The following is a 26,189-nucleotide window of genomic DNA, read 5'->3' on the forward strand; positions in this document are numbered from 1 at the left end:
CAGGGGGGGTTTTGGGGAGAGGGGAGGGGCTGCTGTCTTCCGCTTTGGGGGGAAGGGGTGGGGGGGAAGGGGTTTGGTGGAGGGGTTTGGGGAGGGGGTTCAGGGAGGGTGGGGAGAGGGCTGTTGTCTCCCGCTTGGGGGAAGGGAAGGGGCGGGGCTGGGGAGGGTTGGGGAAGGGAGGGGCGGGGTTGGGAAAGGGGTGGGGCTGGGGGAGGGTGGGGAAGGGGGGGGGGGGAGGTTTGGGGAAGGGGCGGGGTTGGGGAGGGGTTTTGGTGGGAGAGGAGGGATGGGGAGGATGCTGTCTCCCGCTTGGGGGGGGAAGGGGCGGGGTTGGGGGGGCGGGGTTGGGGGGCTGGGGGCGGGGTTGGGGAGGGGTTTGGCAGGAGAGGGGGATGGAGGAGGGGAAGGGAGGGGAGGGGCGGGGCTGCGGGAGGGTGAGGGGTTTGGCGGGAGAGGGGGATGGGGTAGGGTTGGGGAAGGGGCGGGGAGGGGTTGGGGGGGGGGTTTTGGCGGGAGAGGAGAGAGTGGGAGGGGCTGCTGTCTCCCCGCTTGGGGGAAGGGGAGGGGGAGGGGAGGGGGGGCTGTGGAAGGGGGAGGGGTTTTGGCGGGAGAGGAGGGATGGGGCGGGGTTGGGGAGGGCGGGGTTGGGGTGGGGAGGGGTTTGGCGGGCGGAGGGATGAAGGAGGGGCTGCTGTATCCCCACCGCTGGGGGGTTGGGGGAGGGGGCTGGGTTGGGGGAGGGGTTTGGCGGGAGAGGAGGGATGGGGGAGGGGCGGCTGCTCCCCAATTGGGGCGAGGGGCAGGGTGGGTTGGGAGTGGCAGGGGGGCGGGGCGGGTGGGGGGCGGGTTTGGGAGGGGTTTTGGCGGGGGAGAGGAGGGATGGAGGTGGGGAGGGGAGGGAGGGGAGGGGAGGGGAGGGGAGGGGCGGGGCGCTGGGGGAGGGGGAGGGGGAGGGTTTTGTGGGAGAGGAGGGATGGGGGAGGGTTGGGGAGAGGCGGGGGATGGGGTTGGGGGGGGTTTTGGCGGGAGAGGAGAGATGGGGGAGGGGCTGCTGTTCCATTGGGGGGAGGGAAGGGGAGGGGCTCGGGACGGGGAGGAGTTTTGGCGGGAGGGAGGGCTGGGGAGGGGGGGGATGGGGGAGGGGTTTTGGGGGAGAGGAGGGATGGGGAGGGGCTGGGGTAGGGGCGGGGTGCGGTAGGGGGAGGAGGGATGGGGGGGGCTGCGGGAGGGGGAGGGGTTTGGCAGGAGAGGAGGGATGGGGCGGGGCTGCGGGAGGGGGAGGGTTTTGGCGGGGAGGAGGGATGGGGAGGGGCTGGGGAAGGGGCGGGGCTGGGGAGGGGTTTTTGGCGGAGGAGGGATGGATGCGGGGCTGGAGGGAGGGGGCGGGGCTGTGGGAGGGGAGGGGTTTTGGCGGCGGAGAGGAGGGACGGGGGAGGGGCTGCAGGAGGGGAGGGGTTTTGGCGGGAGAGGCGGGATGGGGCGGGGCTGGGGAGGGTGAGGGGTTTTTGGCGGGAGGGAGGGATGGGGGGGGCGGGGGAAGGGGCGGGGCTGCGGGAGGGGGAGGGGTTTTGGCGGGAGAGCAGGGATGGGGCGGGGCTGCGGGATGGGGGCGGGGCTGCTGTCCCCCCACCCCGGCCGGGCTGAGCTGAGGTGATGGCGGCCCGGGTGGGAGTTCGATGATTCCGTGTTCGGGGCCTCGCGGGACAGGCGGGGGCAGGGCGGGAACCTTACCGAGCCCGAGTCTGCCAAACCGGGGGTGAGCGTCTGGAAACTACGCGGGCGGGGGGCGGGAGATATATGGGGGCGTATGGGGGGGTAGGGGATGTATGGGGGGGCGGGCAGGCAGGGGGATATGGGGGGGGCGGGCAGGCAGGGGGATATGGGGGGGGCAGGCAGGGGGATGGGGGGGGGCAGGCAGGGGGATATGGGGGGGGCAGGCAGGGGGATATGGGGCAGGCAGGGGGATATAGGGGGGGCGGCAGGCAGGGGGATATGGGGGGGCAGGCAGGGGGATATGGGGGGGGCAGGCAGGGGGATGGGGGGGGGCAGGCAGGGGATATAGGGGGGGCAGGCAGGGGGATATGGGGGGGGCAGGCAGGGATATGGGCAGGCAGGGGGATAGGGGGGGCGGGCAGGCAGGGGGATATGGGGGCGGGCAGGCAGGGGGATATGGGGGGGGCAGGCAGGGGGATATGGGGGGGGCAGGCAGGGGGATATGGGGGGGGCAGGCAGGGGGATGGGGGGGCAGGCAGGGGGATATGGGGGGGGCAGGCAGGGGGATATGGGGGGGGCAGGCAGGGGGATAGGGGGGGGCAGGCAGGGGGATATGGGGGGGGCAGGCAGGCAGGGGGATATAGGGGGGGCGGGCAGGCAGGGGGATATGGGGGGCGGGCAGGCAGGGGGATATGGGGGGGGCAGGCAGGGGGATAGGGGGGGGGCAGGCAGGGGGATATGGGGGGGCAGGCAGGGGGATAGGGGGGCAGGCAGGGGGATATGGGGGGGCAGGGAGATATGGGGGCAGGGGGGATTGGGGGGTGGAGAAAGGATTTGGGGGGCAGGGCAATCATGGACCAGATTCTTTTAAATAAATATTCTATTTTCCCAATTGAGTGTGAATTCAGCATGGCCAATCCACCGACCTAATAATTTTAAATAATAATCATTACTGTCACAAGTAGGCTTACTGCAATGAAGTACTGTGAAAAGCCCCTAGTTTGTCACCCGGCGCCTGTCGGGTGCACAGAGGGAGAATTCAGAATGTCCAATTCACCTAACAGCACGTCTTTGGGACTTGTGGAAGGAAACGGAGCACCGGAGGAAACCCACGCAGACACGGGGGAAGAATGTGCAGACTCCCCACAGACAGTGACCCAAGCCTGGGAATCGAACCTGGGACCCTGGAGCTGTGAATGCAACAGTGTTAACCATTGTGCTACCGTGCTGCCCACAAATGTGTTTCTTGATTAAAATAACATCCATGATCATTATTATGTAGCTTCCCCATAAATGCGTTTACACTCTTTGGCTCCAACCACTCCTGCTGGTAGCCATTCCCACATTCGCACTACTCTCTGGCCAAGTAAGTTTCCTCTGAATTCCCAGTTGAATTTCTTGGTGACAATCTTATGCGACGGTCTCTAGCTTCCCTATGAGAGGAAACACTCTCTACCCATAGCAAAATCTTTCAGAATATTAAAGACCTGCATTTGGTCACCCCTCGGCCTTCCCTTTTCAAGAGAAAAGAAACTCACAAATTCATAATTTCCTGATAGGATTACCTTACGTTTCTGATTTAATTTGGAAGTCTTCTTTGTCCCCTTCAGTGCCTCTGTATCTTTTTTATGAGTGGTACGCAGTGCTCCAGATGTGATCTGACAAAGGTTCAAAACAAACTATACTTTTCCCTTCCTCTAAGAATAACCCCCCCCCATGTTAAAATTTAGTTTTAAATCACCTTGTTAACCTGTGGGACAAGGTTTTGTGATTTGTGTATTTGTACTCTTAGTTCCCATTTAGATTCCTATGGTCCCAAGTAATATGTAACCTCATTATTCTTCTTGCCAAAATTTACTACGTCATTTATCTACGGTGAAATTGTTTGCCAATTATTTGCCCATTTTGCAAGTTATTAGGTGCGTTTGCAATTTCTCTTTGACCATCTTTGCAATTTAGCGTGGCCAATCCACCTATCCTGACATCTTCGGGTTGTGGGGGTGAAACCCACGCAGGCACAGGGGAGAATGTGCAAACTCCACACGGACAGTGACCCAGAGCCGGGATCGAACCTGGGACCTCAACGCTGTGAGGCAGCAGTGCTAACCACTGTGCAGCCCATAGATTATCCTTCAATAACCGGTGTTTTTTTTAAAGTGGAGGGTGGGTTTGAATGATGAAGGTCCGTTAGATCTCATGCCTTCAGAATACCAAACCTACCATAGCTTAGTTTTAGCTAAATGTGCCCAGTGTCCTGACCTCGACTCCCATTCCAGCAGTTCATATGTTGAAGCAACACAGGAGTAGGCCATTCAGCCCATCGTCTCTGTGTCAGCACTTTGAAGGAGCAGTCCAAATCGTCCCCAGCTCTTTCCGCATAGTCTGGGAAAGTTGTCCTTTTCACATATTAATCCGATTCCCTTTCCAAGCTTTCACTGGAAGGAAGGTTAATGTGCCAGTTACCTTAAATCCGTTTCTGATCTTCCTGCCAGTAGAAGTAGGTTTTCCTCATTAAAACTCTTGATAATTTGGAACACCTCTATTATATTTTCCGCTAACCTTTCTCTGCTCTAAGGAGAACAATTCCAGCTTCTCCATTCTTTCCATGAAATTGATGTTCCTTACCTCTGGTAACCATGCTAATAAATCTCCTCGGCACCCTCTCCCGACACCTTGACCTCCTTCCTAAAGTGCGGTGCCCAGAATTGGACATAATACCCCAGCTGAGGCCTCATCAGAGATAACAGCTCTCCGTATCACTGTTGCTGTTGATTGTCCTCTCTGTAAAAAAAAAACATTTACTCATCAATTTGACAACGTTTTTAGGTGTCTTCTGGCTGATGTGGAAAGTTGTCAGCGATTTCCATATCACAAATCCCACTTGAATCAGTAACTCTGCAGTAGATTCTTTTTTTTTAATGAATCCTACATTGAATTAAATCTTTATTGCCCCTGATGACTTTCAGTGGTTTTGGGGTGAGATCTGCACGGATGACGATGTGGAGAAGCTGACTGCACTGAAGTTTCGGGGCGATTTGGCATTCAAGTCTCAGGATTATCAGGTATCTAGAAATCTGGAGGGTTTGCCCTGACCAAGGGAAGATCCTGTAACATTTTAATGCTTCTCAAAAGCCTCTGGGGCCTTGTTTATTTAAAACAGGGACTTAAGAGATGTAAAAAGGACGCGGTCTTCTCGATACCATTGCCAGAAAATCTTGTGTTGCATCGCTACAAAGTCTTCAATTTGGGGGGAGAATGCATACTTTGTTTGCAGATGTACTTTTTATTTTAAGGCGCCCTTTGGCTGTCTCGGGTTTAGTAATAGCCTAAAAATATCATTGCAAACGGCCACTTGATCACACAGATACTGGATAATGCATGCCCTGCCACACCTTTTCTTTCCCAGAAAGCGTTGTGCGAATATTCCAGCAGCCTGTCCCTCGTTCCGGAGTCAAATATAGCTGTCAGACGAGATCTACAGGAGGCCCAAGCTCGCTGCCTGTGCTTCCTTGGCAGACCTGAAGATGCCTTGGACATAGCACAAAAGTTGGTTAGTCTGAAATTAAATTGCGTGGCGTTATGAAAATACATGGTTATCAAAAAAATACTGTTGTATGACAGAGTACAGAAGTGTCCAGCTGCAGCGCCGTGGGGAGCGCACTCACCTCTGAGCCACTCGGTCAGGGGTTCAAATCCCACTCGCAGTCCAGGCCGACAGTCCCAGTGCAGTACTGAGGGAGTGCTGCATTATCGCAGGCGCCTCCTTTCAAATGATCCATGAAACTGAAGCCCCTTCTCCCTCTCAGCTGGGTGTCAGGTATTCCCATGGCGGCTATTTTGAAGGAGAGCAGTGTTTTTGGTCAATATTTATCCCTCGAGCAACTTCACCAGGAACAGATTATCTGGTCATGGTCACGTTGTTGTTGTTTGAGGAGCTCGCTGTGCACAGATCGCCTGCCATGTTTTGCATTACAACATACCCTCAGTACTATGTTGGGGCGTCCGCCTTTCTGCATTCCAGGTCCTGAAGTGGGGCCGGAACCCACAGCATTGTGAGTCAGGTGTGAGAATGCTTGTAAATGGCATTTCCACCAGAAAATACTGCTCAAATAAAGACATCAAATTAAAGCAAAAGTGTAAATTTAAATAAAATAAAAACTTTGGAATAATGTTCAGGAAATGCAGTTAAGGAAATATGTGATAATTCCTTGAAAAGGAGAAATTTCCCTGGTTACAAGAAAGAGCAGAGGGAGCGCAATTATTTGGATATCTCTTCAAAGAGCCGCCACAGGCCTGATAGGCTGAAAGCCATCTTCTGTATGTATGCTTCTATGATACGGTGGCACAGTGGTTAGCACAGTTGCTTCACAGCTCCGGGGTCACGGGTTCGATTCCCGGCTGGGTCACCGTCTGCGGAGTCTGCACGTTCTCCGTGTCTGCGTGGGTTTCCTCCGGGTGCTCCGGTTTCCTCCACAGTCCAAAGATGTGCGGGTTAGGTGAATTGGTCATGCTAAATTGCCCTTTGGGCCAAAAAGTTAAGTGGGGGTTACGGGGATAGGGAGGGGGGCGTGGGCGTGAGTAGGATGCTCTTTGTAAGAGCCGTGCAGACTCGATGAGGCCAAATGGCCTCCTGCAGTGTAAATTCCATGATGATAATGTGCTGCAGATAAGGACTAATCTTAATTACACAGCAAAGTAAGTCGCATGCACTCAGCGTCCTTATTTAATTTCTGCTTATATTAAGAGCTTGGACTTTTCCTTATTTTCGATTCTGTTATTTTCATTCTGTCACCAGAGAGCGGAGTAGTAAGTAACCAACACAGACCATCTCACCACGGTTCTTAACCTCGATATTCTGATCTATCGGAATGCCGGAAATCTGTCCCGAGAGCTCTGCTGTTTTGCACAATTAGTTCCTTGCACCCTCTCAGCCCATGGTGCTGGAAGAAGCTAGCTGGGTCTTACCTAGGTCTAGCTCAGGCCATGTTACCCACGACAATGGTCTCAGCCTGCAACAATGGGCATTGTTTCAGAATGCCCAGAAGAGAACAACTGTCGAGACAGAAACATCTATAACCAAAGCTGACTGTGCAAGGCCTCAAAAACAGAGCAAGATCCTTCTAAAAGGCGGACAGTTTTCCCCCAGGAATGCATCCAAGGACGAGAATTCTTATCCAACAGTTCCAAGCAACTTTAAGAACTGTCTGGATACAGGCAACGTTGTCTCTTTCTATTCAGCGGTTGGCAATAGCATCGAAGTTGATTCCAAAAGTGGGCAGCAGCTGAGGGATCTGTGGCTGTTTGCATGTTCCTCCTTTGTAAGAGCAAGGTATGCATGCAAAGTGAGTAGGTTGTGGTGTCTGTGTTCACCAGGTCAGATATAATATAATCTTTATTAGTGTCACAGTAGGCTTACATTAACATTGCAATTAAGTTACTGTGAAAAATCCCCTAGTCGCCACATTCTGGCGCCTGTTCGGGTACACTGAGGGAGAATTCAGAAGTCCAATTCACCTAACAGCACGTCTTTCGGGACTTGTGGGAGGAACCGGAGCACCTGGAGCAAACCCACGCCAGACACGGGGGAGAACGTGCAGACTCCGAACACACAGTGCGATCACTGCTACCGTGCCCAGTTTGCAGTGTACGCTGCTAGACCCTTACCGAGCCCTGTGACCATGATTGTACTTGCCTTGTATGTTGTTGGCAATGTGAGGGCAGCTGCAAAAGTGAACAGAGGGACAATGGCAAGGAAAGCTGGTGAAGTAAGTCAAATCCAACACACAAAGAAAACAGCAAAAGAAAATTGACCTTTTAATAACAGTTTTAAATTGTTCCCTTTCTGGGTCAATTTAATTGCTTCCATTAACAATGATCACATTATAGAAAGATACTTAAAGCTATAAAGGTCCAGCCTTTGCTTTCTGTGACAGATTTGATGGGCAATTAATGTACAATCCAGCAAGCCTTTGAAAGTAAGAGATGAGAAGGAGGTTTGTATGAATCAATAAGTAGAATGGCTACACGGTAGCACAAGTGGATAGCACTGTGGCTTCACAGCTCCAAGAGTCCCAGGTTCAGTTCCCCACTGGGTCACTGTCTGTGCGGGGTCTGCACGTTCTCCCAAATCTCTGCGTGGGTTTCCTCCGGATAGCTCCGGTTTCCTCCACAGTCCAAAGACGTTGCAGGTTAGGTGGATTGGCCATGATAAATTGTCCTTAGTGACCAAAGAGGTTAGGAGGGGTTATTGGGCTACGGGGGTAAGGGTGGAAGTGAGGGCTTAAGTGGGTCGGTGCAGACTCGATGGGGCCGAATGGCTTCCTTCTGTATTCTATGTTCCTAAATCAACCAGCAGGTTCTGGAGATTTGCAATTCATGCTGTATCTCTTCAGCCCTGAATCTGCAAAGAATTTTCAGATGATAGTGTATGTAATAACACATTATTCTTATTTCTTAGTCTGTGTGCATACTATAGTCTTCTTTGTTCTCCCCCCCCCCCTTTCTCTTACTCTTCCTTTTCCCCAGCACTTTTGTCATTTAGCCTCTACGCTCACACCCTACACTCACACCCCTACACTCGACCCCTACACTCCCACCCCTACACTCACACCCCTACACCCACCCCTACACTCCACCCCTACACTCGCACTACACCGCACCCCTACACTCGCACCCTACACTCGCACCCTACACTCACACCCCTACACTCGCACCCCTACACTCACACCCCTACATCCCACCCTACACTCACCCCCTACACTCGCCCCTCACTCCCACCCCTACACCCACCCCTACACTCCCCCCTACACTCACACCCCTACACTCCCACCCTACACTCGCACCCCTACACTCCCACCCTACACACCCCTACACACACCCTACACTCCCACCCCTACACTCACCCCTACATCCCACCCCCACTCCACCCCCTACACACACCCTACACTCCCACCCCTACACTCCCACCCCTACACTCCCACCCTACACTCCCACCCCTACACTCCACCCCTACACTCCCACCTACACTCACACCCCTACACTCCCCCCCTACACTCCCACCCCTCACTCCCACCCCTACACTCCCACCCTACACTAACCCCTCACTCCACCCCTACACTCCACCCTACACTCCCCCTACACACTCACCCTACACTCCCACCCCTACACCCACCCCTACACTCCCCCCCCCACCCACCTACACTCCCACCTACACTCAACCCCTACCTCACCCCTACACTCCCACCCCTACACTCACACCCTACACTCCACCCCTACACTCACACCCCTACACTCCCACCCCTACACTCGCACCCCTACACTCCCACCCCTACACGCACCCCTCACTCACCCCTACACTCCACCCCTACACTCCACCCTACACTCCCACCCCTACACTCACACCCCTACACTCCCACCCTACACTCGCACCCCTACACTCCCACCCTACACTCGCACCCCTACACTCCCCCCTACACTCCACCCCTACACTCCACCCCTACACTCCCACCCCTACACTCACACCCCTACACTCCCACCCCTACACTCGCACCCCTACACTCCACCCTACACTCGCACCCCTACACTCACACCCCTACACTCCCACCTACACCCACCCTACACTCCCACCTACACAACACCTACACCCCCCCTACACTCGACCCCTACACTCCACCCCTACACTCCACCCTACACTCCCACCCCTACAACCCCCCCTACCTCACACCCCTACACTCCACCCCTACACTCACCCCTACACTCCCACACCCTACACTCCCACCCTACACTCCACCCTACACTCACACCCTACACTCCCACCCCTACACTCGCACCCCTACACTCGCCCCCTACACTCCCACCCCTACACTCCCACCCTACACTCACCCCTACACTCCCCCCCTACTCCCACCCCTACATCCCACCCCTACACCCCACCCCTACACTCACACCCCTACACTCCCCCCTACACTCACACCCCTACACTCACACCCCTACACTCACACCCCTACACACTCACACCCCTACACACTCACCCCTACACTCACACCCCTACACTCACCCCTACACTCACACCCAACACTCACCCCTACACTCCCACCTACACTCCCACCCCTACACTCACACCCCTACACTCCACCCCTACACTCACACCCCTACACTCACACCCTACACCTCACCCCTACACTCCCACCCTACACTCCCACCCTACACTACCCCCACACTCACACCCCTACACTCCCACCCCTACACTCCCACCCCTACACTCCCACCTACACTCACACCCCTACACTCGCCCCTACACTCACCCCTACACTCACACCCCTACACTCCCACCCCTACACTCGCACCCCTACACTCACACCCCTACACTCCCACCCCTACACTCCCACCCCTACACTCCTACCCCTACACTCCCACCCCTACACTCCCACCCCTACACTCCCACCCCTACACTCCCACCCCTACACTCCCACCCCTACACTCGCACCCCTACACTCCCACCCCTACACTCCCACCCCTACACTCCCACCCCTACACTCCCACCCCTACACTCGCACCCCTACACTCCCACCCCTACACTCCCACCCCTACACTCCCACCCTACACTCGCACCCCTACACTCCCACCCCTACACTCCCACCCCTACACTCCCACCCCTACACTCCCACCCCTACACTCCCACCCTACACTCCACCCCTACACTCCTACCCCTACACTCACACCCCTACACTCACACCCCTACACTCGCACCCCTACACTCGCACCCCTACACTCCCACCCCTACACTCACACCCCTACACTCGCACCCCTACACTCCCACCCCTACACTCACACCCCTACACTCCCACCCCTACACTCCCACCCCCTACACTCGCACCCCTACACTCCCACCCCTACACTCGCACCCCTACACACTCCTACCCCTACACTCACACCCCTACACTCACACCCCTACACTCACACCCCTACACTCACACCCCTACACTCCCACCCCTACACTCCCACCCCTACACTCACACCCCTACACTCCCACCCCTACACTCCCACCCCTACACTCCCACCCCTACACTCCCACCCCTACACTCCCACCCCTACACTCCCACCCCTACACTCCCACCCCTACGCTCACACCCCTACGCTCACGCCCCCACGCTCACACCCCTACACTCACGCCCCCACGCTCACGCGCCCACGCGCCCCCACACCCACGCACCCACGCACCCCCACATACATGCACCCCTATGCACAGACCCCTATGCACTAACACACACGCTTGCACCCCTACACATACATGCACACACACACCCCTACACAGTGGTTTGCACTGCTGCCTCAAAGCTCCAGGGATCCGGGTTCAATTACAGCCTCTGTTGACTGTCTTGTGGACTTTGCACTTTCTCCCCCCCGTGTCTGCGTGGGTTTCCTCCCAGTGCTCCGGTTTCCTCCCACCGTCCAAAGATGTTCAGGTTAGGTGGATTGGCCATGCTAAATTGCCAAAAGGTTAGGTGGGGTTACGGGGATAGTGTGGAGGCGTGCTCTTTCCAAGGGCCGGTGCAGACTCAATGGGCCAAATGGCCTCCTTGTGCAGTATAAAGTCTATGATTCTATGATACACCCACACTCATGGTTGCTTGCATTGAGGACAGTTGAACAGGTGGTGAGTAAAATACTCTTATGGTCCATTTCTTGAGAAGCTATGTTCCCTACAATCCAGATGGCACAGTTATCATCAATAACTAGAAATATAATATTATCACCTGGGGTTTGTAATAGTGTGTTTTGAATAGTGTAAGCACACACAAGGTAGGGGTAGAACGGTGTTTTGACTCTATGTAAAGACACTTTAGACTAAATCAGGTTACCTCAAAGATGGTTTATTGTGAGGTTTTTGTTTCAAAACAGGAGCTCGAGGGATCCAGGAAATAGGGTTTACAGGAGCCTCAGCCCTTAACCTTGTCCAACAGCTTCGAGATTCTTGCTCCCTGTGTGGACGGGAACAGGGACTGCAGGGAGGATGAGCAAACTGACCACAGCACCGTGATACAGGGAGCCGTTCAAGTGGGGGGAGAGAAAATAATTGTAATCGGGGATCGTATAGTTTGGGACATAGACACTGTTCTCTGTGACCAGGATCGAGAATCCCCAAGTTTGCCTGCCTCGTGCTTAGGTTTGGGATATCTCATCTGGCTGCAGAGGAACTTGGAGTGGTAGAGTAAAGATCCAGCTGTAGTGGTCCCTGTTGGCACCAATGACGTAGGTATTTCAAGAAAAGAGGTTCTGCTGAAGGAATATGAGCAGATAGGAGCTAAATTAAAAAGCGGAACGAAAATGGTAATCATCTCTGGATTCCGACCTGAGCCACAGGCTAATTGGCACAGGCTCAATAAGATTAAAGAGGTATATGCGTGGCTCAAAGGTTGGTGTGGGAGAAATGGGTTGAATTCATGGGACAGTGACACCCAGTACTTGGGAAGGAGGGAGCTGCTCTGATGGGCTGGTCTTCACCTGTGGCGGGGATTAGTGGGAAGCCAGAGGATTGGGAGGCCTTTAAAAACAATAAGGAGAAGAAGAAGAAATATGAATGTAAGCTGGCTAGTAATATAAAAAAAGATAGCAAGTTTTTTTCAATATATAAAAAGTAAGACAGAGGCAAGAATAGATATCCGACCACTAGAAAATTAGACTGGGGAAGTAGTAATGGGGAACAAAGAAATGGCAGAGGAACTGATTAGGTACTTTGCATCAGTTCACGGTGGGAGACGCCAGTGGTATACCAGAACTTCAAGAGAGTCAGGGGCAGAGATGAGTGTAGTGGCCGGCACTAAGGAGAAGGTTCTGGGGAAACTGAAAGGTCTGGAGGTGGATAAATAACCTGGACCAGATGGACTACACCCCAGGGCTCTGAAGGAGATCTCTTTTTTTTAAAAATAATTTTTATTGAAATTTTTACAAAATATAAACATCTTAACTCTATTAACAAACACCCCAAGAACAATACCCCCAAACTTCAAAAGCAACTTCAAACATAAGGAAAAGAAAACAAAAAAGCACCCAAACAACAAAAGGGAAAGGGATAGCACCCGCCACATCCCGCAGACCCATGTATACAGTTCTTCCTCCCCCCAATCCGGGTTGCTGCTGCTGTCGGCCTATTTCCCTACTGTTCCGCCAGGAAGTCCAGGAAAGGCTGCCACCGCCTGAAAAACCCTTGTACTGATCCCCTCAGGGCAAATTTCACCCTCTCCAATTTAATGAACCCCGCCATATCATTGATCCAGACCTCCACGCTTGGGGGCCTCGCATCCTTCCATTGTAGCAAAATCCTCCGCCGGGCTACTAGGGAAGCAAAGGCCAGAACCCCGGCCTCTATCGCCTACTGCACTCCCGGCTCCACTGCCACCCCAAAAATTGCAAGTCCCCAGCCTGGCTCGACCCTGGATCCCACCACCCTCGACACCGTCCTTGCTACCCCCTTCCAAAACTCCCCCAATGCTGGGCACGCCCAAAACATATGGGCGTGGTTCGCTGGACTCCCCGAGCACCTAGCACACCTGTCCTCGCCCCCGAAAAACCTACTCATTCTCGACCCAGTCATGTGGGCCCTATGCAGCACCTTGAACTGTATGAGGCTAAGCCTCGCACAGGAAGAGGAGGAATTCACTCTTTCCAGGGCATCCGCCAACGTCCCCTCCTCAATCTCCTCACCCAGCTCCTCTTACCATTTACCCTTTAGTTCCTCCACCGCGGCCTCGTCTACCTCCTGCATCACCCGGTATATGTCCGAAATCTTCCCTCCTCCAACCCGCACCCCCGAGAGCACGCTGTCCCGTACCCCACGTGGGGGCAACAAGGGGAACCCCTCCATCTGCCGTCTGGCAAACGCCCTAACCTGCATGTACCGAAACATGTTCCCCGGGGGGAGCCCAAACTTCCCCTCTAACTCCGCCAAGCTCGCAAACCTCCCCTCCACAAACAGGTCCCTCAACCTCCTAACCCCTGCCCTGTGCCAGCCCAGAAATCCGCCATCAATGCTCCCTGGAACAAACCAATGGTTCCCCCGTATCGGGGCCTCCATCGAGCCCCCCATTTCTCCCCTGTGCCGTCTCCATTGCCCCCAAATTCTGAGGGTAGCCGCCGCCACCGGGCTCGTGGTATACCTCGGAGGGAGCGGCAAAGGCGCCGTCGCTAGCGCCTCCAGGCTCGTGCCCACACAAGACGCCGCCTCCATCCTCTTCCATGCTGCCCCCTCCTCGTCCATTACCCACTTACGCACCATCGCTGCGTTGGCAGCCCAGTAGTACCCACAGAGGTTGGGCAACGCCAGCCCCCCCCTAGCCCTGCCTCGTTCCAGGAACACTCTTCTAACCCTCGGAGTCCCATGCGCCCACACAAATCCCGTGATACTGCTGTTGACCCTCCTAAAAAAGGCCTTCGGGATAAGGATGGGAAGGCACTGGAACAGGAACAAAAACCTCGGGAGCACCGTCATCTTAACGGACTGCACCCTCCCCGCCAGTAACAGCGGTAACATATCCCACCTTTTGAACACCTCCTCCATCTGCTCCACCAACCTTGTGAGGTTGAGCTTGTGCAGGGCCCCCCAACTCCCTGCCACCTGGACCCCTAGGTACCTGAAGCTCTTCCCTGCCTGCTTCAATGGGAGCCTACCAATCCCCTCCTCTTGATCCCCCGGATGCACCACAAATACCTCACTCTTGGAAGGAGATCTCTGAGGAGATTGTGGAGACATTGGTGGTGATCTTTCAGGAATCACTGGAGGCAGATTTCCCGAGGATTGGAAAATGGCTAATGTAACACCCTGTTAAAGAAGACCGGAAATTATAGACCGGTTAGCTTAACTTTGGTTGTTGGTAAGACTTTAGAGCCTATTAAGGATGAGATTGCGGAGTACTTAGAAATGCTTGGTAAAATAGTACTGAGTCAGCACACATTCGTCAAGGGGAGGTCACACCTGACAAATATGTTAGAATTCTTTGAGGAGGTAACAAGAAAGTTAGGCAAAGGAGAACCAGTGGACTATTTGGATTTCCAGACGGCCTTTGACAAGGAGCCATACAGGAGGCTGCTAAATGAGTGTTAGGGGCAAGGTACAGGCATGGATAGAGGATTGGCTGACTGGCAGAAGGCAGAGAGTGGGGATAAATGGGTCCTTTTCAGGATGCCAGCCAGTGACTAGTGGTGTTCCACAGGGGTCAGTGTTGGGACCACAGCTATTCAAGATATACATCACTGGTTTGGAAGAAGGAACTGAGGGCACTGTTGCTAAGTTTGCGGATGATACAAAGGTATGTAGCGGGGCAGGATGTGTTGAAGAATCAGGGAGGCTGCTGAAGGACTTGGACAGGCTAGGAGAGTGGGTAAAGAAGTGGCAGATGGAATACAATGTAGAAAAGTGTTGGTAGGAAGAATAGAGGCATAAACTATTTTCTAAATGAGGAAAGTCTTCGGAAATCAGAAGCACAAAGGGACTTGGGAGTCCTAGTTCACGATTCAGTTAAGGTAAATGTGCAGGTTCAGTTGGCAGTTAGAAAGGCAAATTCAATGTTAGCATTCATGTTGAGAGGGCTAGAATACAAGAGCAGGGATGTACTGTTAAAGCTGTATAAGGCTCTGTTCAGACCCCATTTGGGATATTATGAGCAGTTTTGGGCCCCGTATCTAAGGAAAGATGTGCTGGCCTTGGAGGGGGCCCAGAGGAGGTTCACAAGAATGATCTCAGGAGTGAAGAACTTGGCGTATGAGGAACGGTTGAGGACTTTGGGTCTGTACTCGTTGGAGTTCAGAAGGATGAGGGGAGATCATATTGAAACTTACAGGATACTGTGTGGCCTGGATAGAGTGGTCGTGAAGAGGATGTTTCCACTTGTAGGAGAAACTAGAACCGGGGGCACAATCTCAGACTAAAGGGACGATCCTTTAAAACAGAGATGAGGAGGAATTTCTTCAGCCAGTGGGTGGTGAATCTGTGGAACTCTTTGCCGCAGAAGGCTGTGGAGGCCAAATCACTGAGTGTCTTTAAGACAGAGATGGATAGGTTCTAGATTAATAAGGGGATCAGGGGTTATGGGGAGAAGGCAGGAGAATGGGGATGAGAAAATATCAGCCATGATTGAATTGAATTGTGGGGCTTGTGAATTATGTCCATGTGTTCTGGCCGTGTCCACGATTGAGGGGGATCTGGCGGGGGTTCTCAGATGTTATTTCCGAGGTTCTGGGTGTGGGGGTGACCCCGAGTCAGGAGGTGGCGATATTTGGTGTGTCGGAAAATCGGGGGAGTGCGGGGGGAGGGGCATGGATTTGTTATTTGGATATGGATCCTATCATTATCTACCCTAACACGAGCCCTCAGGATCTTACATGTTTCAACATTATAACCCATTATTCTTCTACACTTTGATCATGGTTTTTCTGTTTGTATATATTTTTTAGACGACTGTAGTTATCTTTACAGGGTTGTGGGGCTCGCGGAGGGTTGAGACCAGGGAAGGATTTGAAAACAATAGTGAAAATTTAAAGATCAAGGCATTGCTTGCTCAGGAGAAAATGCAGACAAGTAGCAGAATTTTGGATGATGTCACATTTACAGAGGTGGAAATCGATTGAAGAGATATGTGATCAGAAGCTCATTTCGTTCAAAAAGACAGCAGGGTTGTGAACAGTCTGGTTTAGTCTCAAGACAGTTGCGGTTGGAGACAGTGGCTAGGGATTAGAGTTTATGACAGGGTCCCACAAGACCCAATTCTGGCCATTCTGAGACGCGTTCTGTGTGGTGTCAATGAGTTTAGACTGTGCACTTTCAGTATTTACTGCGTGCTGCAGTTTTCTTTGCAATATGAAAGGTTAACCAGTGAAACCCATCTGTGCTTAGACTTCTGCTGCAGATGGTTAAGGCACAGCAGGCGTCCTTTGTGCTGGAGAGGAACCTGACTTTGCAGGAAGAGATCAGGCAGCAACTCAACAATCTGGAGCTGAGGGAAGAGGCGCTGAATGCGATAAGCAAGGTAACTGCATCTACTAGTTCAGTCATTTTCAAAGCCAGGGTCGTGACCCGGGGGTGGGTCGTGGCTGGGTGTCAGGAGGGTCAAAGAACAAAACAAACAACAAAGAAAAGTACAGCCCAGGAACAGGCCCTTCGGCCCTCCAAGCCCGTGCCGACCATGCTGCCCGTCTAAACTAAAATCTTCTACACTTCCGGGGTCCGTATCCCTCTATTCCCATCCTATTCATGTATTTGTCAAGATGCCCCTTAAATGTCACTATCGTCCCTGCTTCCACCACCACCTCCGGCAGCAAATTCCAGGCACCCACTACCCTCTGTGTAAAAAAATTTGCCTTGTACATCTCCTCTAAACCTTGCCCCTCGCACCTTAAACCTATGCCCCCGAGTAATTGGCCCCTCTACCCTGGGGAAAAGCCTCTGACTATCCACTCTGTCTATACCCCTCATAATTTTGTAGACCTCTATCAGGTCACCCCTCAACCTCCATCGTTCCAGTGAGAACAACCCGAGTTTATTCAACCACACCTCATAGCTAATGCCCTCCATACCAGGCAACATCCTGGTAAATCTCTTCTGCACCCTCTCTAAAGCCTCCACATCCTTCTGGTAGTGTGGCGACCAGAATTGAACACTATACTCCAAGTGTGGCCTAACTAAGGTTCTATACAGCTGCAACATGACTTGCCAATTCTTATACTCGATGCCCCGGTCAATTAAGGCAAGCATGCCGTATGCCTTCTTGACTACCTTCTCCACCTGTGTTGCCCCTTTCAGTGACCCGTGGACCTGTACACCTAGATCTCTCTGACTTTCAACTCTTGAGGGTTCTACCATTCACTGTACATTCCCTACCTGCATTAGACCTTCCAAAATGCATTACCTCACATTTGTCCGGATTAAACTCCAACTGCCATCTCTCTGCCCAAGTCTCCAAACAATCTAAATCCTGCTGTATCCTCTGACAGTCCTCATCGCTATCTGCAATTCCACCAACCTTTGTGTCGTCTGCAAATTTACTAATCAGACCAGTTACATTTTCCTCCAAATCATTTATATATACTATGAACAGCAAAGGTCCCAGCACAGATCCCTGCGGAACACCACTAGTCACAGCCCTCCAATCAGAAAAGCACCCTTCCATTGCTACTCTCTGCCTTCTATGACCTAGCCAGTTCTGTATCCACCTTGCCAGCTCACCCCTGATCCCGTGTGACTTCACCTTTTGTACCAGTCTACCATGAGGGACCTTGTCAAAGGCCTTACTGAAGTCCATATAGACAACATCCACTGCCCTACCTGCATCAATCATCTTTGTGACCTCTTCGAAAAACTGTATCAAGTTGGTGAGACACGACCTCCCCTTCACAAAACCATGCTGCCTCTCGCTAATGCTCCAACTGTTGCAGCGCTCCCGATTGCAGGAAGAAGTTCCCAACACGCGGCCGGGTTTAAAAAGGCTGGTTAATGGCTGGTTTTGCTCACTGGGCTAAATCGCCGGCTTTTAAAGCAAACCAAGCAGGCCAGCAGCACAGTTCGATTCCCGTACCAGCCTCCCCGGACAGGCGCCGGAATGTGGCGACTAGGGGCTTTTCACAGTAACTTCATTTGAAGCCTACTCGTGACAATAAGCGATTTTCATTTCATTTCATTTCAAAGTGCTGACCGCGACCGGGTTCAGAATGCCGGCTGTCCGCCGCATGCGTGGCCCCCTCAGCAATGCACAGGCCCGGAGCCCAGTGAGGCAGAAAGCCTTTCTCCGACGTCAGTGCGCTGACTCAGGAGCAGATTCTTTTTTTAAAAAATCGACAGACACTTCCAGAGAGCAGGTCGCACGTCCGGTACACTGACGTCACGTGTTCTGGGCGTGGGAAAGATTCCTCGGTTTTGTAGCTGCCAGCAGTGCTGGTGTGAGCTCCATGGCCTCTGGTGAATAACCCATGAAGAAGAAACTGAAAACAGGAACAAAGCAGTCTCAAATAGATTTCCTGAGGTGTGGGTTTATTAATTGTGCCACAGCAAATCAGGATGCAAAGTTCACGTTCATTATATGCAGGGAACTTCTGGCAAATTAAAAATTAAAATCCTCAAAAAGTTCCAAGGGATTTCAAGACTAAGCATGGTAAGTTTGAGGGCAAACAGTGCTTTTTTTTTCAACGGAGGCAGTGAGAACTTAAATGATCGGCTAAAGTCCTTATTTGAAATGTAACAAGTGAGATCGTGAGGACCAGGCAGGCTCACCTGTCACGTTAAAGGAAAGCGGAATTGAAGCATCGTGATATTCGGCCAGCGAGGGTCGTGAAGGTCGGCCAACGTTGGTTGCGAAGGTCGCCCAGCGTGGGTCGCGAAGGTTGACTGGCGTGGGCCCCAGAGGACGGCTAATTGATTAAAATGTGTCCCGGGAAAAATAGGTTTGTAAAGGAGTACGTCGCACACCATATCGACCGATGCTCCACCCCCAACCGGCTGAGTTCCCGACAGCATGGATCTCACCTGTCGGCAACTCGGTGTGGCGGCTGCGGACTCAGTCCAGAGTGCCACAGTTGGGGGAGCGCCGACCCACGGGCAGGGGACTTTGTCAGGGGCTGAGGGCACTATTACGGGGGGGGGGGGGGGGGGGGGGGGGGGCGGGCGGGCGGACAGGGCCGCGCAAGCCGGCCAAAGGGTGGGGTCACTATTTTGCAGGCCGGGGAAGAAGCTGTTCCTATGTCTGGATGTGCGGGTCTTCAGACTTCTGTACCTTCTGCCTGATGGAAGGGTCTGGAAGAAGGCAATGCCTGGGTGGGAGGGGTCTCTGATAATGCTAATGCTGTCTGCCTTCCTGAGGCAGCGGGAGGTGTAGACAGAATCAATGGGAGGGTGGCAAGCTTGTGTGAAGCATTGGGCTGAGTTCACCACACTCTGCAGTTTCTTGCGATCTTAGGCAGAGCAGTTGCCATACCAAGCTGCAATATAGCTGGATAGGATGCTCTCTATGACACATCTGTAGAAGTTTGTGAGAGTCGATGCAGGCATGTCGAATTTCTTTAGCTTCCATAGGAAGTAGAGACGTTGTTGGGCTTTCTTGACTGTTGCATCAACGTGAATGGGCCAGTACAGAGTGCTGGTGGTGGTTGCTTGCTTAAGAAGGGTAGCAAGGATAATCCAGGAAAATACAGGCCTGTGAGCCTTACATCAGTGGTAGGGAAATTATTGGAGAGGGTTCTTCGAGACAGGATTTACTCCTATTTGGAAGCAAGTAGACGTATTAGTGAGAGGCAGCATGGTTTTGTGAAGGAAGGTCACCTTTCACTAACTTGATCGAGTTTTTCGAGGAAATTACGAAAAAGATTAATGAAGGTGGGGCAGTGGATGTTGTCTACATGGTCCGACGATACAGACGATGAAGTCACACGGGACCAGAGGTGAGCTGGCAAGATGGATACAGAACTGGCTCGGTCATAGAAGACCGAGGGTAGCAGTGGACGGGTGCTTTTCTGATGGAAGGCAGTGACTTGTGGTGTTCGGCAGGGATCAGTGCTGGGACCTTTGCTGTTTGTAGGATATAAATGATTTGGAGGAAAATGTAACTGGTCTGATTAGTAAGTTTGCGGACACACAAAGGTTGGTGGAATTACGGATAGAGATGAGGACTGTCAGAGGATACAGCAGGATATAACTTGGGCGGAGAGATGGCAAATGGAGTTTGATCCGGACAAATGTGAATTATTGCATTTTGGAAGGTCTAATACAGGTTGGGAATATACAGTGAATGGTAGAACCCCTAAGAGTATTGATGGGTAGTGGGATCTGGGTGTACAGGTCCACAGGTCACTGAAAGGGCCAACACAGGTGGGGAAGATAGTCAAGGCATACGGCATGCCTTCATTGGCCGGGGCATTGAGTATAAAAATTGGCAAGTCATGCTGCAGCTGTAGAACCTTAGTTAGGCCACACTTATAATACAGTGTTCAATTCTGGTCGCCACACTACCAGGGGGATGTAGAGGCTTTGGAGAGGGTGCAGAAGAGGTTTACCAGGATGTTGCCTGGTATGGAGGGCATTGGCTATGAGGAGAGGTTGGATAACCTTGGTTTGTTCTCACTGGAACAATGGAGGTTGAGGGGTGACCTGATAGAAGTCTACAAAATTATGAGAGGCATGGACAAAGCGGATAGAGAGAAGCTTTTCCCAGGGTGGAAGAGTCAATTACTAGGGGCTTAAGGTTTAAGGTGTGAGGGGCAAGGTTTAGAGGAGATGTACGAGGCAAGTTTTTTTACACAGAGGGTAGTGGGTGCCTGGAACGCGCTGCCGGAGGAGGTGGAAGCAGGTACGATAGTGACATTTAAGGGGCGTCTTGACTAATGCATGAATAGGATAGGAATGGAGGGATACGGACCCGGAAGTGTAGAAGGTTTTAGGTTAGATGGGGCAGCATGGTCGACACAGGCTTGGAGGGCCGAAGGGCCTGTTTCTGTGCTGTAATTTTCTTTCTTCTTTGTATATTTGTTATCAAGTAACATCTAATTTGAGAGAGAACTCTGCATTATTGATATAATTGTCCTTTGGAAAAAGTGTCAGATGCTCCTGTAAGTAAGACAGATATGGCCTGGACTGTGTGTTTTTAATGGTTATGAAAGGTTTGCTTTTTATTCTGAGTCTATTTAATTCCAATAATTTTAGTTGGTTCTGTACCAATTCCAGAACAGTGCAGTAATTTTGGCCAAATAGCTTTTCATTCATCTATGAGCAGTTAAAACACTTGGTTTTGATTTCAGTGTCTGCTAAAGCATGGGACAGATTAACCACTAGTATTGACTTCAAACTTGCCTCAAATGTTAGAGGTTGGGTGAGTGGACTCAAGAATATAATCTTCTGAGCGTGTAATGGGTATCGGACTCACTGGAATCTGATATTGGTATTTGCACTGACTTCTAAATTTCCTGATAAAATCTTCGATGGGAGGAATCTCACCTCTTTGGTTAGTGAACTTGACGTTCTGCCATAGTTCAATGACCAGTTTTGATCAAGTTTTGTTAATCAAGTACATCCGGCACCAAACTAGCCATGTGAACGCCTTCGAGCAGACAGTTACCTTCCCCCTTCTGCTAATCATCAGATTAACCACACATTTATATATCTTATTTACTGTTTGTAGAATCTAGCATTGTGCAACACAACTGCCGTATTTTACTGAGATAACGAGAGTCTTTTACAGTTGAAAGTGCGAGAAGCGCTTTGTGATGCTTCTGAGAGACGTGAAGAGCTAGTTTATGATTGCAAATCTGTTTTGGATTTGTCGAAAATATCACAACCACTATCTTGTGTATCATCATTCTCATGTTGTTTCTGTTGGACACCATTTTAATGATTGTATAGGATAAAATACTGAGAGATATGTTGTGCACATTTGGCGTGGTTTATTTTGTGTTGGCTTGTTTAAAGCCCGGGCAGGACAAAATGTACAGTTCCTTTTAGACCATATCAAACTCTCTTGGCTCCAGAACATGTGTGTGTAATTTGGTCTATTACGCACCAGATCATTTAGAAAGGAGCCCAGTGTGTCAGCAAACAGTATGGTTCGTTTTAGTGAAGCTGCAAGTTAGTAGTGCACGAGACTGCATGTGCAGGAATTTGTTTGGATCGATCTTTAAATAAAATGGTTTATTGTACACTGCGGCCAGTCCATTTGGTGTAGCTCAGTCATTAGCCTCAATGTCCGCCCGTTCTGGAAGCATTTCATTTCAGCTTCTCCAAGGAATTCCATTTTTTGAAAGCACAATGTCCTTTCATTCGATGCCGCTTCAGGTTGGCCAAGCGCTGCTACAGGGCAGTGGTGGTGACGCAACATTGCTGTGAGGGGCCAGAGGTATGGAGAGTGAGCAACCCTACCAAATTACTACCCTCTTCAGGATCAGACCATCTCACCAAAAACCAGGGAGCATCTTGTTGTAATATTCGAACTAGCTGCTTGAGGGTAGCATTGTACTTGAGGTTTTTCCTTGGAATACACTCAATGCAAATAGAAACTCAGTGAAAAGTGTTGTCCAGCTTATTTGAAAGTACACAAAAGAGTACAGACTTGTCCAAGACCTGAGCGGCCTTATTTTGAAAGAGTCTTTGGGAGAATTTATTTTACCTTTGCTCCTGGGAAGCTTTCTAACCAGCATGCACTGATTTATTTCCACTTGTGCTTCAGGTGTCAATTCCCCAGGAAAATCCCTGTGTTTGTGATCACTGGATCAAGTAAAGGTACAGACTGATACCCAGTCAGTGGGGTTACCATTCCCCAGGATAGATGCCGAGAGGTCGGCCCCCTTGGCTTGAGAGCCGAGAACAAATGCTCACGGCCTCGGGTTAAGAGGCTGCCTGTTTAGCACTCAGATCAGAGGAAATGTCTTCACCAAGAGGGTCGTGAACCTTTGGAATTCTCTATCCAGGGATGCTCAACCATTGACAGATGTCAAAAGATCTTTGGATACTAAAGGAATGTGGGGATCGGGCAGGAAGATGGTAATGAGTTGCCTTCTTGAACCACTGCAGTCCCTGAGGTGTAGGTACACCCACAGTGCAGTTAGGGAGGGAGTTCCAGGGTTTTGGCCCAGTGGCAGTGAAGGATACTCTAACTTTATTGGGCAGCACGGTAGCATTGTGGATAGCACAATTGCTTCACAGCTCCAGGATCCTAGGTTCAATTCCTGGCTTGGGTCACTGTCTGTGCGGAGTCTGCACGTTCTCCCCGTGTCTGCGTGGGTTTCCTCCGGGTGCTCCGGTTTCCTCCCACAGTCCAAAGATGTGCAGGTTAGGTGGATTGGCCATGACAAATTGCCCGTTGGTGTCCAAAATTGCCCTTAGTGTTGGGTGGGGTTACTGGGTTATGGGGATAGGGTGGAGGTGTTGACCTTGGGTAGGGTGCCCTTTCCAAGAGCCGGTGCAGACTAGAATGGCCGAATGGCCTCCTTCTTCACTGTAAATTCTATGACGTCAGGTCTGCTTGCTGGGGAAAAATGTCCTTCTGTGCATTCCCCCCTGCAGCTCCTTTCCAAATCATTGCATCTGTGTGCCCTAGTGTATCAGCTAATGGGAGCAGCTTATTTTTACCCATCTTACCCAAACCAAGTGAGCCGATCTTTTGGCAAGGTACAAAAAAACAATTTGGATTTTTGACTGAAAGCTCTTTGATAACATGGACACACCATGGCTGACACCAAAATGCTTTTGATGTGCGTAAAATTATTAACTCCTCCAACACGACAAGTGGATTAGCCTATCATTGCGACAATTAGTTCCTATTTTCAACAACAACTTGCATTTATTTAGCATCTTTAACACTGTAAAACCTCCCACGGAGTGTTAACCAAAAGAATATTTGACGCGGAGCCACTTAAGCAGATATTAGAGCAGGTGCCCAAAAGCTGGGTCCAAGGCGTGTCTAAAGAAACGAGAGAGAGGTAGCTAGCTAGTGGGGTTTAGGGAGGAAATTCCAGAGCTCTTGGCCCAGGCAGCTGAAGGTACAGTCACCGATGGTGGACGACGGAACTCGGGGATGGGGAAGAGGCCAAAATTGAAGTGCAGAGGTCTCGGAGGGTTGTGGGGCTGGAGGAGATTATAGACTTAGGGAAGGGCGAGATCATGAAAGGGTTTTGACAACAATGCTAATTTACAAAAACTGTATATTGTTTAAGGTAATGAGTCAAAGGTCCAGGAGGGAAATGAAACATTGTCTTATCTAGGTTGGCTGGACAGCTGGTTTGTGATATGGAGCGAGGCCAGCAGTGAGGGTTCAATTCCCGTCCTCGCCTGTGATGTGGTGACCCTCAGGTTAAACCACCACCTGTCAGCTCAACGGGGAAAGCAGCCTCTGGTCCTCTGGGACTGTGACGACATTTATATTTACTGTTGTGGTCTGGAATGGACTGCCAGAAAGAGTCAACAGGAACCATGGTAAAGGAATCAAATACAAACTTGAAATGGGAAAATTTGCAGGGCTAATGGGGAAGGAGCAAGGGAGTGGCAATAATTGGATAGTTCTTCCAAAGAGCCAGTACAAACACGATGGGCCAAATGGCCTCCTTAAGTAATGTGTGATTCTGTTAAATTTATATCATGAATGCAGTATTTTTATTTTTTTTAAATAATATCAACTCTGCCTTTTCTCTTTCCAGACAATGGGGGAGGACCTCTTGCCCGACAGGTTTAAAAATGGCGCAGAGACGGATAGGCCTGGAACCTTTCCCAATTCATCCTCACTGACCAGCGTTGCCATCGAGTCAGGCTCCGACTTTGAGGAGAGGTGGTTTAAGAAGCTCAGGTGCGAACCCTTCTATGGTCCCACCCCGGAAGGAAACAAAGTCCTCGGAAAATGTCAGCCTAGTTTGATCAGTGCCGGAGATTGTGAATGTGACCCTGTGCTCGGAGCAGACAGCAAGGGGACTCCGGCTCTAAGATCACAGCCCACAGGGAAATAAAACACCGGGCAAGAGTGCCTACTTTCGATGGAATGGAGCGAATGCTGATCTTAACGTTCCACAAACTCGGTGCGAGCACCTGACCTCTGCCGACTTCAGACCCGAGGCCCCGGAAACCTGCTGACTGGTCTGGAAGCAAATTCCCGCTTTTTTCTACGGAACTCATTCCAATGTCGGAGACTTCCCCCACAGCGATCCAGCTGGCTGGCTGGTTTTTCCATGAAGCTGCCAGGCCAAGTCATTGGTGTAGAGTCTCTGATATAAGCTTTGTAGCCAGAGGTGCGGAGAACAATGTCCGTGTATGTGATAGCAACATTAGGATGTTTCGGAAAGTAATTTTTCTCCTCGCTGTTTTTATCCTTTTTAATTTTGGTTTTACTCATATTGTTATTGCAGGAAAATTGAGCGGGGAGGTGAAAATGAAATCAATTCTTCCTGCTCGTGTTTCTAAATTAAAGCTGTTTTATCATTTTCTAATATACCTTTCAGGTGAATTGATTTGTATCTATGCCACTTTGAGGTAAGTGCTACACACACCAGCCGTAGATCAGTGGGTAGCTCTCCCGCCTCGGAACCTTTCAGCTGACCCCTACAACCTCAGCTGTTTTTTGGTGTGTCCAGTTTCCGTAACCCTTTGGGCGAAGAAGTGCTTCCTGACATGGCCCCTGAATGATCTGGCTCTAATTTTAAAAAGGGACCCAATAAATGCTTTCAAAATGATAAAAGATTTCGAAAGCGGAAGTAAAAATTGTTTCTGTGATTTGGGACAATTTGTAGTAGTGGTTTCAGCAGAGGAAGGTTAGACATGATTTAATGCAGATTGTTCTTGGGGAGAATGGCCTATTTCATCTGCTGGCTCCTGAGGTAGAACCTTTGGCATCATTTCAGACGAAACCTCCATGGGCCCCTCCTCAATCTCTGTAATCGACTCCAAGACTCTTCAAGACATCCGAGTTCCACCAGTTCTGGGGTCTCCTGCATCCTTCTGTTGCCCTCCCACTGATGGTCTTGCC

At 51.3% G+C, this 26,189-nt stretch overlaps 1 protein-coding gene and 1 long non-coding RNA gene across 2 annotated transcripts in view; both read left to right on the forward strand.

Moving 5' to 3' along the window:
* Nucleotides 1-25,655, forward strand: part of zgc:101716 (uncharacterized protein LOC492784 homolog) — a 38,961-nt gene extending 13,306 nt beyond the window's left edge. Inside the window, exons 6-10 of the mRNA XM_038808489.1 lie at nucleotides 4,680-4,775; nucleotides 5,120-5,263; nucleotides 6,627-7,042; nucleotides 16,601-16,733; nucleotides 24,874-25,655. Coding sequence (XP_038664417.1) covers nucleotides 4,680-4,775; nucleotides 5,120-5,263; nucleotides 6,627-7,042; nucleotides 16,601-16,733; nucleotides 24,874-25,176 — 1,092 coding nt within the window. The 3' untranslated portion in view covers nucleotides 25,177-25,655. The remainder of the gene's footprint in view (nucleotides 1-4,679; nucleotides 4,776-5,119; nucleotides 5,264-6,626; nucleotides 7,043-16,600; nucleotides 16,734-24,873) is intronic.
* On the forward strand, nucleotides 4,679-6,606 carry LOC119972835. Its single transcript, XR_005462160.1, has 3 exons — nucleotides 4,679-4,775; nucleotides 5,120-5,263; nucleotides 6,509-6,606. It is a non-coding gene; the product is annotated as an uncharacterized LOC119972835 (long non-coding RNA).
* Nucleotides 25,656-26,189: the final 534 nt, after the last annotated feature.

This window comes from Scyliorhinus canicula, chromosome 10, assembly GCF_902713615.1.
Source record: "Scyliorhinus canicula chromosome 10, sScyCan1.1, whole genome shotgun sequence".
Taxonomy (NCBI): domain Eukaryota; kingdom Metazoa; phylum Chordata; class Chondrichthyes; order Carcharhiniformes; family Scyliorhinidae; genus Scyliorhinus; species Scyliorhinus canicula.